The sequence below is a fragment of the Barbatula barbatula genome (assembly GCF_947034865.1).
Source record: "Barbatula barbatula genome assembly, chromosome: 16".
In the NCBI taxonomy this organism is placed as follows: Eukaryota; Metazoa; Chordata; class Actinopteri; order Cypriniformes; family Nemacheilidae; genus Barbatula; species Barbatula barbatula.
In genome coordinates, this window is record NC_136779.1 from 1207375 (window position 1) to 1220852 (window position 13478).

Here is a 13478-nt window from a genome sequence, read left to right on the forward strand (position 1 = left end):
TAAGACAGTTTTATGCAACCCGCCCCTCATGAGTAGGGCAGGTATACATAAACATTTCAAGAATGTTCAAATGCTTATCCTGGATTACAGAATGATATTTTTCGAAATCACAGTGACAGAAGCCGAAGCTCATTACCTTCTTTGAATGAAAAAATGTTTCTGTGAATCAGATGCTTGGCTGTTTGTGACGTGTGAAGGCGCTCTGTCAATCCAAATAAATAAATGTGTGATTGCTGTCATCCTCATCCCTGCGCCTATAATGTTCACTAGCTAACTACCAAACTTTTTTTACGTTGAATTATTTTATGACTCCAATTGAACCAACGGCAGTTTTAAATGTGCACAATTATAAGAATGAAATGTATTAATTTAGCAGTTATAATGCCCCTAAGCTGTGGATTAATCTTCCGTTGAATTTAAGATCTGTGAACTCTGTGGACATTTTTAAAAGGGGGCTGAAAACTTGCTTTCGTCTAAACTGTTTTTCGATTTTTCTCATTACAATTTTCAAATTTTGATGTACAGCACTTTGTGACACTGCTCTTGAAAGGTGCTATAGAAATAAATGTGACTTGCTTATTTACGTATTTAATATTCGTTCTATACGATAGTTTGTTTTTCAGTTCTGTAGATTGTGGAAATAAAACATCAGTTCCCAAAACTTGATTGAAACTTTAAATATTTATCTGGAACACCATCAAATGTTAATCAGAGATGTGCAATGTTGAGCTCTATTGATCCTCAAAGAACACACCCCATGTAATTAAATATATTATAATTCATAACATAAAACATATCGACATATGATTTTTTTTTTGTTATTTTGTGTAAACAAACATTTATTGTACATGAGTGGATTCATAAAGAAAAAGGTTTTGCATATTATAAAAAGGTAAGAAAGAACCCTTGACTGCATGCTTCTTTGTCGAATCAAAGTTCTTCATCGCTGTGAACAGCCTTTCAAGCACCTTTATGGTATATTTGGTTATGCGTGAGTGTGTGTACACAGATTTTTATACGTTCCTCCACAATTTGAGTTGATTATTGAACATGCTAAATAAAGTTTACTATAAAACTGCAGAAAGATTAGAGGGAGGTTAGATTTAGATATAGGGTAAGGCTAAGAGGAAAGAATATACAATTTGTACAGTATAAAAGTTTAAGAGCTAGTGTTTGTGTGTGTGTACGTGTGTGTTTGTGGGTGGGTGGGAACTTGACATTCCATCAACATTGACATGATCAATTATAGATCAAATATAGAAATGCTATTCTATTGGAAGGTTTACATGTCTTGCGTGTACTACATAAATCATTTGCTCCGCCCACATGTTAATTAGGCAACTGATGAGCCCGTAAAACCTGCAGTTCAACATCACTGTTCTCATTAGTTGAAGAAGAAAACTCACTGGCAAAACTCAGTAGCATCTCATCTCAGGTAATAACAAAGCTTTACAAATGTATATGCCATTGATGTCAAATCATCTGCTTTCATTATAAATTGGATGCATTGTAATGATTCAAAACATTGTATTTTTATGTAGAAACACATTGCCTGGCATTTTTATGTAAGATGGGCTGATGACAAATATTATGTGTGTGTGTGTGTATACAGGTGGCCGTGTAGTGTAACACAATGCGAGTTTTAATCTCATTGCATGTGTTATTACTTCTGGTTGGTGAGTCTTTTTCACATCATTACATCTGCCACATACATTACAGTATATTGGTAAATTAGTTGATTTATGATTTAAAAAAATCATTCAAGACAGTGTTGGAAAAAATCTCTGATATTAAATTATAATAGCTGTATTGTTATTGTATAGCTTGTAAATTATCAATGGACTAAGTAAAACTTTATGTTTTTTTTTTGTGGAAACATCTATTTTTTTACAGAAAATTGTTTTAGGTCAGATTAATATTTACCATTTGTAAGTAAAAGTAACTGGGTTAAAACACCGTGAGCTGTGGTTAATAGTAGAACTCAAGTGTAAAAGTCTAATTAATTTTTATAAATGGATGCCTAAACGTAAGTTTAATTGTTTTTTCATAGCACCTTCAAATGCACTGCACTTTTTATAATCTTGGAAAGTTTAGGTGGAAAATATATATACAACATTAATTAACAAAAGTCCAAATTTGGTTGACAAACAAATGATATAATGTGTCATGAAAATCTAGAATTATTCATATTATATGTAGGTTAAGGTTTTTTTGTTTTATTCGTTTCAGTCAGTTCCATTGGATCTGGCAGCCTTGATTATCCATTTGGGAATGGAGACACACAGAATGAACGCCTGGATGATGGAAGCTCTCCGAAAATTGAACTCCTACAACCATTTAAATTTTTTGGACACACGTTCAGCCACATCTATGTAAGTGATTGAGAGAGTGCCGTCACTGAAGATCACCTGTGGAAAAGAAATAATAATTTACTGAATTTAGCCTGTTGAAAATCCTTTTTGCCAAAAATGATTAGAACAAATATTAACAATTATTTTAAAAAAAGAAAGGTTATGGTTCTGATTTAACATGTCTGCATTTTTTTTATTAAGTTCCTGACTATCATATTAAACCCACATCTTTTTAAGGTCAACAACAATGGACACATGACGTTTGATGGGGCATGGGGCAGCTTCTCTCCATACGCATTCCCAGCTTATGGTGGTAAAGACATCATCGCTCCATTCTGGACGGATCTTGATAATCGCGGGAATGGTGTTGTCTCATATCAGCAGTACACCTCTGGGGATATCCTGACAAAGGCTACACAAGACATCAACCAGTACTTCCCTGACCTGAGCTTTTCTGCTTCATGGGTCTTTGTTGCAACATGGGACAGAGTGGCATATTATCCATATTCGGGAACAGTAAGAAACTCACTTCCCGGCTGTCCATAAAACATTTCAATCATATATTAGAGTATACAAGATTGAACAATGTTCATTTTCCTACAGGAAACATCTTTCCAAGTGGTCTTGATTTCAGATGGCGATCTCTCATTTGTCATAATGAACTATGGTACCATTGCGCCAACACAACGAAATATACAGGTACAGTATGAACATTATAACAAACTGTATAATCTGTTACTAACTAACTAAATAGACGTATGTATATCTTTCTCAACTATAGGCTGGTTATGACACAGCCAGTTCAAGCCACCATTTCTCAATCACTGGATCACTCCAAAATGACTCCGCAAGCCTAACATACAGCAGCAATGTCAATGTAACAGGCAGATGGGCATTCAGAACAGATCATGGATCAGAGGGTTGTCAGTTCAATGGTAATTGCATATTTGGCACATTTTCTATTAGCAGTGGACAAGCAATGTACCATATTTTTTTAAGTCCAGCACTGATTTTCAGTAGCATTTGTTGTGTTTTAGCTACCCATCCTCAGTTTTCAGTTGGATGCTTATGGGTTCACCAGACTTCACCTCAACTAACTTAACATGCAAGACGTGCTTTGTCAAACACCTTTATTAGAAATACTATACAGGATTTTTTGCCTCCGAATAACAGTTTTCCTAGTCAATGGTTACAAGCTGGTCAAGTCAGAGGGGTTTCTAGTGATTAAAAGATACATTTTTATGATAATATAAATTAATACATTCATACATTTTTTTAGGGTCACCAGTCGAGCTGGGGGATTCTTTCTGGAGTGATTCCACCTGTCAGGAGAAATGCACCTGTACCAGTAGTGGTGTTCATTGCAGCCTGGAGCCCTGCACTTATTCCCAGGCTTGCCGAAGAGCCGCATTCCAATACTCTTGTCAGAACATTCTAAGGCAAACTTGCACTGTCTCTGGAGATCCTCACTACTACACATTTGACAACCAGATTTTTCACTTTCAAGGAACGTGCACTTATGTTCTGTCTGAGGTTTGCTTTTTAGGAATGTTTCTTTGGCTTTATATATATTTTTCTTGTTTTTTAGATATACTAAACTTGTATAATTGTTTAGGCTTGTGGAAATGGTTTGCCGTCCTATCGCATTGAGGGCAAAAATGAGCTGCGTGGTAGTACACATGTGTCATGGACTCGGATGGTCAGAGTATTTGTATATGGTGAAGAAATTGAATTGACTAAGGATCACCATTATGAGGCAAAGGTTAGTATAACTGTATGCCTTAATGCTGATTAGAATTCAGTCCTCTTTGAATTCTCCTGAGAATAATTCTCTTCTTAACACTTTCCAGGTTAATGGGACCTTTAGAGCAGCACCATTCAGTCTGCGCAATGGCTCCATCCAGGTCTATCAGTCAGGTTTTACCTTGGCCATCAGCACAGACTTTGGTCTGGTTGTTACATATGATGCATACAGCTGGGTCACCATATCTGTACCTTATGAATACCAGAATGCCACATGTGGTCTGTGTGGGAATTTTAACCTGCATCCTGAAGATGATTTCCGTTCCCCTTCTGGGGAGATACTGACCTCAGATGTGGACTTTGCCAACTCTTGGAAAGTAGAGGGGGACAGAGACCCAGAATGCCACATTGTGGAAATCACAGGTCCAGCTGTATGTAGCCCTGATGAAATTAATGTTTACAAGGACACAAACCACTGTGGAATCCTGGGAGATGATTTTGGACCCTTTGCTGACTGCCACTCTGTGCTTCCACCACAGACATACATAGAAAACTGTGTCTTTGATATTTGTGTAGGAGGAGGGTATCAACCCATTCTGTGCCAGGCTCTCAATGTGTATGCTGCTCAATGCCAACAGCAGGGACTACAAATAGGCCAGTGGAGACAGCAGGGATTCTGTGGTAAGAACCATGGAATTTTTTGTTTAGATTATGATTTGCACATACCTATTAAACCTCTGTCAACGATTGGTGCAAATTCATAAATACAACCTTTATTTCCAGAGATTCAATGTCCCGAGCACAGTCATTTTGAGCCTCAAGGAACAAGCTGCCCTGCAACCTGCACTGATCCTTCTGCCTCGATGAACTGTCCCTTGCCCAATCAAGAGAGCTGTATATGTGATGCTGGGTACATTCTCAGTGCTGGGACATGTGTTCCTGAAGCAGACTGTGGCTGCACCTTTGAAGGATTTTATTACGCTGAGGGACAGTCAGTAGTGTTGGATGAGGACTGTGGGAGGCAGTGTGTTTGCAGCAGCAGGACAATGATCTGCCATCAGCACCAGTGTAGTTCAGCAGAGGTGTGTGAAGTTCATCACGGTGTGAAGGGCTGCAGACCCACCAGCTATGCTTCCTGTTCAGTTGAAGGCCTAGGATTCTATCACACCTTTGATGGACAATCTTTCAGATATCCAGGAGCTTGTGGACTTACCCTTGCAAGGGTAATGGAACCCTCCCAACTACCATACTTTGCTGTAACAGTCGAAAAAGTACCCAGAGATCTTGACAACTTTGCAAGATTCCTGAAGTTTGAGGCAGAAGGAACTCAGATTTCCATAGAATTGGAAGAAGGTCACATTGTACAGGTTAGCCAAAATCAGATTTCCTTCAAATTTGACTAACGTTTAACGTCTACATGCTGAATAATAGTTTGCCTTTCAATCTCCTGAGCAGGTGGATGGACAGACAGTTGCTTTGCCAATCATTGTTGACTCCAGTCAAATCCGCATCTATCAAAGCAGTGTCATGGGTTTGGTTCTGGAAACCAATTTTGGAGTGACTATTAGAGCTGACTGGCCTCACATGGTCAAAATCATGGCACCAGTCAATTACAATAATACACTCGGAGGTCTTTGTGGGAACTTTAATGGAAATATTTCAGATGAGTATATAAGCCCAGATGGTGTCCTGCAGGGTGACCCCCAGACATTTGCAGACAGTTGGCGTGATGGGTCCCTATCAGTTCACTGTGAGGATCCAGCTGACCTTTGGGAACCAAGACATTATCATAACAGAGAGTTCAGTGAGCAATGCAGCATCATGTCCATTTCTGCTGGACCATTTGCTGAGTGCAGCAGAACACTAGACCCTATGCAACGAATCCAAGATTGCATTCAGATGCTGGAGCAGACCAGCGGAGCCAGGGAGGCTCTCTGTGAGGCCCTGCGGGGATACACTCTTCTCTGCCAACAGAATGGCATTGCAGTTGGAGAGTGGAGAAATATTACCCAATGTGGTTAGTTTCTTATAACCTACAGTATGAGACCTAAAACTTGTTTAGTGTATAACTTTTCTTTGAGCTGCAAAGATATGATAATTTTGCTCACTCTCCTGCTTGTCATTGTGCTTTGTGATTTCAGAACCCACCTGTCCACCAAATGCCCATTACGAACTGTGTGGCACATCCTGTCCTGCATCCTGCCCTAGTCTCTCATTTCCCTTTCAGTGCACCCTGCAGTGCCAGGAGGGATGCCAGTGTAATGATGGACTTGTTTTGAATGGAGATCACTGTGTGCCGCCCATGGGTTGTGGTTGTCACTATGCAGGACGTTATCGACAGCCTGGACAGGGGTTCTGGCATGATGAGGAGTGCCAGTCTCTGTGTGTTTGTGATGGTATTACTGGAAATGTTCATTGCACACCATCATCTTGCAGTGAACAAGAAGTCTGCAGTGTGGTGGAGGGAGAGTATGGCTGCCATCCCAGTCCACATGCTAGTTGTTCTGCTTCAGGAGACCCCCATTATATCTCTTTTGATGGGTCCTACTTTGATTTTCAGGGCACATGCAGATATGTGCTTGCCACAGTATGTAATGACACTCGCGGTCTACCACACTTCCAGGTGGATGCAAGAAATGAGGCTTGGCAGGAAATGCAAGTGTCGATAACTGCTGAGGTCTTTGTAAACATCTCTGGACATCTCATAGACATGTCACAGGACTTGAATGGTTTTTATACTGTTAAGGTACAGTAAACATGTATTATTCAATATAATTTGAATTAAATACATTTATCCACTTGGTATTAACAAGCTGTTGTATTTCTTTTTCATCAGGTTGATGGAGAGATCAGAAACCTCCCTGTTCAATTTGACTCTGGCCGTGTAACTGTCTCCTTCATTGGACAACAAGTACTTGTTTCAACTGACTTTGGTTTGAGTGTGACTTATGGCTTCTGGATGGTGAACATCATTGTACCAGCAGACTACCGAGGAGTTACGTGTGGACTTTGTGGCAACTTTAACGGTCATACAGAGGACGACTTCATGACTCCTTCAGGTTCTTTGGCTCCTTCAGTAGACCAGTTTGGGGCAGAATGGAAGGTTGAGGACGAAATGCCATGCAGTGACGGGTGTGGAGACAATTGTCCTTCGTGCCAAAATAAGACCATTGCTCATGCCATGTGTGAGATCATCAGAGACAATCAGGGCCCCTTTAGCTTCTGTCATGCTTTTGTAGATCCACAGGCGTACTTTAATGACTGTTCATTTGATGTTTGTGTCACTGCGAATTGTAAAGATGTTTTGTGCCTCTCTACCCAATCCTATGTGAGGGCCTGTCAGTCTGTCAATGCTGTTGTCTTCCCCTGGAGAGAAAGTGCGTCCTGTGGTAAGTGATAAGGGACAGAGAAAGCCACAAGTAATTTGTTGACATTATATTAAACTAAACAATATAAAGTTTAACCATGAATGTTTTCATTTTGTAACCCTCAACAGTCATGTCATGTCCAGAGAACAGTCATTATGAGTTGTGTGGTACAGACTGTGATCGTACATGTGGAAGAGGCGTTAATACTAGTTGTGAACACACATGTACAGAGGGATGCTTCTGTAATGATGGATTTGTGAGGTGTGGAGAACTCTGTGTAAATGCGGATGAATGTGGATGCTCATACAACGGGTTCTACTATGATGTGAGGGTTACTAAATTATGTTTTTATACCAAGTTATGTTAATGATGGAGTAATGACTAAAACTGGTTCTCTTTTGAGAAGTATTGGTGATACCATGTTACAATGTTCACAATTAGCTTCGTACTGACTAATTATTGTATTCACATTCAGTATGGCAGTGTTTAGAAAGTATTTAGAACAATGGTTTAATATAATGGGTCTACTTTCTGGGTCAAATTTCATGATTTTATATATATATATATATTGTGAATACACATAAAGTTAATCTTCGTTGTTATGTTTTTTTTAGATTGGTGAGAAATTCTGGAATTCAGAATGTTCCCAACACTGCGAGTGTTTTGGCCCAGATAATCTGCGTTGTTCTGCATCCTCTTGCCCACCGAACACAGAATGTACCATCAGAAATGATAATCGTGGCTGCTACGGCGAAATGTCCACGTGTATGGTGTGGGGTGACCCTCACTATATCACCTTTGATGGCGCTGTGGTCCACCACCAGGTATGAGCTGAGTGGAAAGATCAAACAACTTTCTTATCAACTAATGACCCTTTACTCTTGAGACTGATGAGAAATGTGCATTGTGTCATCAGGGAACATGTTCATATGAGATTGCCCAGACCTGTAACGTTACAAAAGATGATCTGGTATTCCGTGTTGTGGCCACCAACAGACACCGTGGAAACACGGCTGTGTCATTTGTGTCTGTAGTGGATGTTTGGTTGTCTCAACATGGAGAACAGACACACATCACTATTGAGCAGAACAGAAAAATACAAGTCAGTTATATTTCACAGTGTCAATACAAATGAATTTGTCCTCATTTTCTATCTTTGGTCTCATTGGTCTTTTGTCTCAATTGTCTCTCAAGGTTAATGGAATTAACATTGACATGCCGGTCTTTCAAATCAATGATCTTGTAGAGGTACATGAGGAGCAGGGATTTGTGGTCCTCAATGCCTCTAATAAAGTCATGGTCCATTTTGATGGTGATAGCATTCTTCTAGTCCAACTCAGCCAAAGTTTCAATGGATCAGTGAGAGGAATGTGTGGCAATTTCAACGGAGATCCCGTAGATGACAGAAATTTACCCTGCGGGGGCCTTGCACCTGACGATACTGTGTTCGGACACAGCTGGAAATCAGACATCAGCATTCCAGGGTAAGAAGTTTGGAACCCCAGAGAAGTGCCTCTCAACTGGTGGCCAGAAATAGAGTTGGTCCATTCATTCAAACTCTACAGGATGTTTGTGCAAATTAATTAGTCAGTTGATCTGGTGGTAGCTGGACAGATTCGCCAACTTTAACGTTCCTACATGGACAGATTTCATTACATTCCCTCATCCTTGTTCAATGCTGTCAGTTACTAACTGTCGTGAACATGAAACCAAACTCGAAGGGCATCTTGGTCTTAAAGCAAAGCCGGTTGAGAACCTTTTCTTTGGGCTTAATTGTATGTTGATGAAACAGTTTAGCCATGTAATTGACCTCTGCATTTCTTCATTCTGTGTCCTATTCAGCTGTGGTGTCAGTGACACGTCCGCAAATCCTGATGATTGTCCATTCAAACAGGAGTATTCTGATCTGTGTAGTATTATCACCAACATCACAGGACCATTCCAAGAGTGCCATCATCACGTCGATCCTGTGCCTTACTATAACTCCTGCGTGTATGACCTGTGTCTGTACACACCAGAAAATGGCATGCTGCATGCCGATGTTCACGCCTATGAGACGGCTTGTGTCATCTTTGGCTTACAGATCCCAGAATGGCGTTCCAGTCTACGGTGCTGTAAGTCGAAATCCTCAACTTTACATCGTAGTTGTAGAAAGGACAGAATAGTAGACTGCAATGATTATTTAATTGTTATGCTGGAGAAAATTGCTGTCGTCTATGACTAATACTGATTTATGTTGACGAGGATGCTGCATCATTTAAAACCAGGGGTTTTCTCTTGTTGGTATATTAAAAAATTTGATTAAAGCAATTCTGCTTGTTTACAGTAGAACAAATCTTAAAGGCTGAGTAACAAAAATGTGTATTATTATAAAACCCCTTTAATCAATTAGAAAGGGAGGAGGGAATTTAGACACTGTGTGTCTTGATGTGTTGTTTAAATTGATTATTTATTTCGTCTTTTCTAAGCTGTGAGAGACCCCTGTTCTAAGTTCAACTGTACTGAAGATGAATGGTGTGGAGAGAAAGATGGTGTTTATGGCTGTTTGTGCATTGACGACCATCCCAGACCCAATCCTGACTATTTTGGTTAGAATCATCCCTCCACAATGCTTTTCTGAAATGATCAACCGCTCCCTTTCATTTACTAATCCTGACCATTTGTTTTTCTTTTGGTTCAGATTTCTCTCAAACCTGTGAGAGTAGTTCAGGATCTCTGTCTCTATCTCGCTGTCAGCTGTTTGAAGCTGGTTTTTCAGCTCATGTTCTTCATCTCAATGACCCCAGCTGCAGAGGAACCGTCCAGAACGGAAGAGTGCAGTTTCACTTTGATAACAACGATCAGATCTGTGGAACCAGTCATGTGGTAGGACTCAATTACGTGCATATGCTTCTATACACATTTTTTAAGGCCTGCATAGTGTTTAACAAAATGAGTCAGATTAAATTTGCACAGTTCTGTTGATTGATTTGATCTAATTTGACGTATTTCTGGTCCACAGGCCAACGGCACTCATTTCATCTATGAGAACTTTATTCTGGGGACATCAGAGTCAGCCGAGGGTCCCATTAGGAGAAACACAGATCTAGAGCTATCTTTCAGTTGTATGTATCCTCTAAACCAAACCATTACCATGGATAAGCAAATCAACCCATTGGAGAGGTGAGACTAAATTTCAGCATCCTGATTTCAGCTTATCATTAAGAAACAAATACATAGTATTTATTCTCTAAACCTTCTACTACAACAGCCGTGTGCACAAGAAACTTCCTTCTGGTGAAGGGAGGTATCAGGTTCGAGTTGTTCCATATCAGGATTCTAAGTTCTCACAGCCCTTCACCGGTGACATAGACGTACAGATAAACAAACAGATTTTTGTTGAGGTCGGTGTCAGCGGGGTTGACAGCCACCAGTATGCTACAGTGATTGACACATGTTGGGCGACACCTGTGAATGATCCAGATTACAGTCTGCGCTGGGATCTCATCACTGGAGAGTAAGACACAATCATTTGATTGAAGATACCGTACAAAATGATAAAGAAAGAAAATTTGCCTGCACATTGTTGTTGTGTGAATGTACCCTCAAATTGCAAATCTTAGCACAAAATCACAAACCACACAGTGAGATAAGATACAGATTTACTTATAGTGTTTTTAAATATTCACAGGTGTCCAAATACAAATGACAGTTCGGTGAAGCTTCTGCAGAACGGTGTCTCGTCATCCAGCCGCTTCTCTTTCCGAATGTTTAGCTTCAGCTCAGACTTCACAAAGGTTTACCTGCACTGTACCGTTCATCTTTGTCATACAGCGACCTATAACTGCACAGCGGTAAGTTGACAAATTCAATGTAATTTACTTTATATCAAAAACTTTCCTTTTTTTGTTTTTCTGACATTTTGTTTTTTCCACCCTAAGCATTGTTATCCTGGATGCCGACAGAGGGTTGGCAGATCTCTGGATTTCCACGACACTACCTCCATATCCATGGGTCCTCTGGTCCTGTCGGAAAGGGACTAAAGTAAACGTTCATATTTTTTATACCGGAGCTCACAATTGTGATGGCGTGTTCGTTTTCTGCAACTTTCTCATACACTGAACCCTGTCCCATCCGGCATTCACAGATACACAGGCAACAGGCAGATGGATTGTATCAAGAGCTCCAAGTCTGTGTGGATCTTTAATAATACTGCTGGTGTTAATCCTGACCGCCTGCACCTTCTGCTAGAATTTGTATTTACACAGAAAAAATTCTGATTAAAGAAAATGTGATTAGTTCATTGTCATTGTCATCTTATGTTGTAATCTATGTAACATTTTAATTTATGTATTGTAACGTATATGGATGTTAAAGTGTCATTAAATGTATGTTGGAGCTGTTGTGACTTTACATATGTGATTGAAATATTATTGCTTTGATGTAATATCATGAAATTTATAGAACTCTGCTGATTATTTAAAAAAACAATGTATTGTATATAAAACAGTGAATAAATAATTTAGAGTTTACTATAATGGTCTGTCTTTACAAAATTATTTCTATACTAAATATATAATCAATAATAATGTTAAATTATTCATATAATGATTTTTGCAAGAATATTATGCACATCACACTTAGTCCAAACACAGTAGATCTGTGTTATGATCATAAGTGAATAACAGTTATGATCATAGTTCAGAGGTTTTGTAGGTGTGGGAACCTGAATTCTGATTCTATGCACAAAATATGACACGCACACACTAAATTCTGTTTTTGTTTAAAGTAAGTTGCTAGCCGAGATGAATGCAACTGAATGCAATTGATCCAATACATTTTCTGGTTGATGTCTTCAGGGCAATAACAAATACAGTATACAACAGCATTACAAATGATTTAAATGGGCATTTACATTTGGTCATTAAGCATATCACATTTAATGTATCATATTTAAGTAAAATAAAAGTAGAAACATTATGTTAACTTTATTTGTAATCGCACAGTATACAGGGCTGACCGATGGACCATATGGGTTTCCTCCCTCTGCGATTTTCTCATTAATCGATTTGTTCATGCACAGATGTGGACAGGAACAAGCCTTCATTTATAATACATACGTACATTAAATGGAAATATTGTGAAGTCCATGTGAGATGTGTTAGGCAAGAGCTGTCAATCATTCTAGGTTCAGGTAGCGTGGGATCATCTTCCTTCAAAATTCATAAAATCATTAATGGATCAAAGTTCCAACCAATTAAAGTGTAAATCCCACCCACTTTCATGCATGATTGGCCGCATGAAGAAAATGAAGCTCACCTATTGACAAATGTATAATTTAAGTGATTATTAATGCATGGTGTATATGCGATGTCAATAGTAAACTTTACATCCAATAATATTTCACTCCGGTAACTATATTAATTTGGGGGAGCAAACAGATTCAGATTTATTATATGGAAATATTCATCGTGTTCAATGCGCCCTGACTAAAGACATTTTCCTCTCACTTCCTCAGAGAAGCTTTAATTGGACTTCACTCTGAAATGTCTTAAATGAAACAAAAGGTAAAGAAATCCACCTGACACGGTGATTTATTACCTGTAAGTCAACCTGACACAGAGAAAATGAGTTTTTTTAATGACAGGTCACTGTGAAATTTAGATGGACCCTCAGAGTGTCGGTCCGTGAGTCGTCACACATCCTGAACCGGTCCGTCTCATCCATGTCTCATGAGCATCACAGCCACATCTATCAGACTCTTGCATCAGCTTTCTATACCAACACACCCAGAGATCAGACACTTTTAAGATGTTTTCAATTCATGTTCATTTTCATAACGATTTGCATTCTAACAATCTAGCCTAAAGAGAAAACGTATCCAAATGTAACATTCATGAGGAATATTAGTACATAAGAAGATTTTCATTTTTTTGCTTGAGTTCAATAGATACGATTCATTGCTTATTTTGCCAGAAAGTTAATGATGTCACAAAAAAAAAAAAAAAGATTCCCCATGTCTAATTAAAGGTACACT

General features: G+C 39.1%; 1 protein-coding gene across 1 annotated transcript; it reads left to right on the forward strand.

Annotated features, from left to right (window-relative positions):
* Positions 1-2235: 2235 nt before the first annotated feature.
* LOC306905865 (alpha-tectorin-like) lies at positions 2236-11692 on the forward strand (the record flags this gene model as incomplete). The annotated part of the gene is given in 24 exon segments (XM_079476808.1): positions 2236-2372; positions 2589-2867; positions 2955-3050; positions 3133-3286; positions 3631-3884; positions 3967-4113; positions 4202-4775; positions 4878-5461; positions 5550-6111; positions 6236-6840; positions 6931-7483; positions 7591-7787; positions 8077-8286; positions 8379-8564; positions 8657-8946; positions 9305-9576; positions 9931-10050; positions 10143-10327; positions 10464-10624; positions 10713-10958; positions 11133-11295; positions 11383-11481; position 11485; positions 11589-11692. Coding segments are annotated over 23 exon segments (6024 nt in total). The 5' UTR covers positions 2236-2372; positions 2589-2606.
* Positions 11693-13478: the final 1786 nt, after the last annotated feature.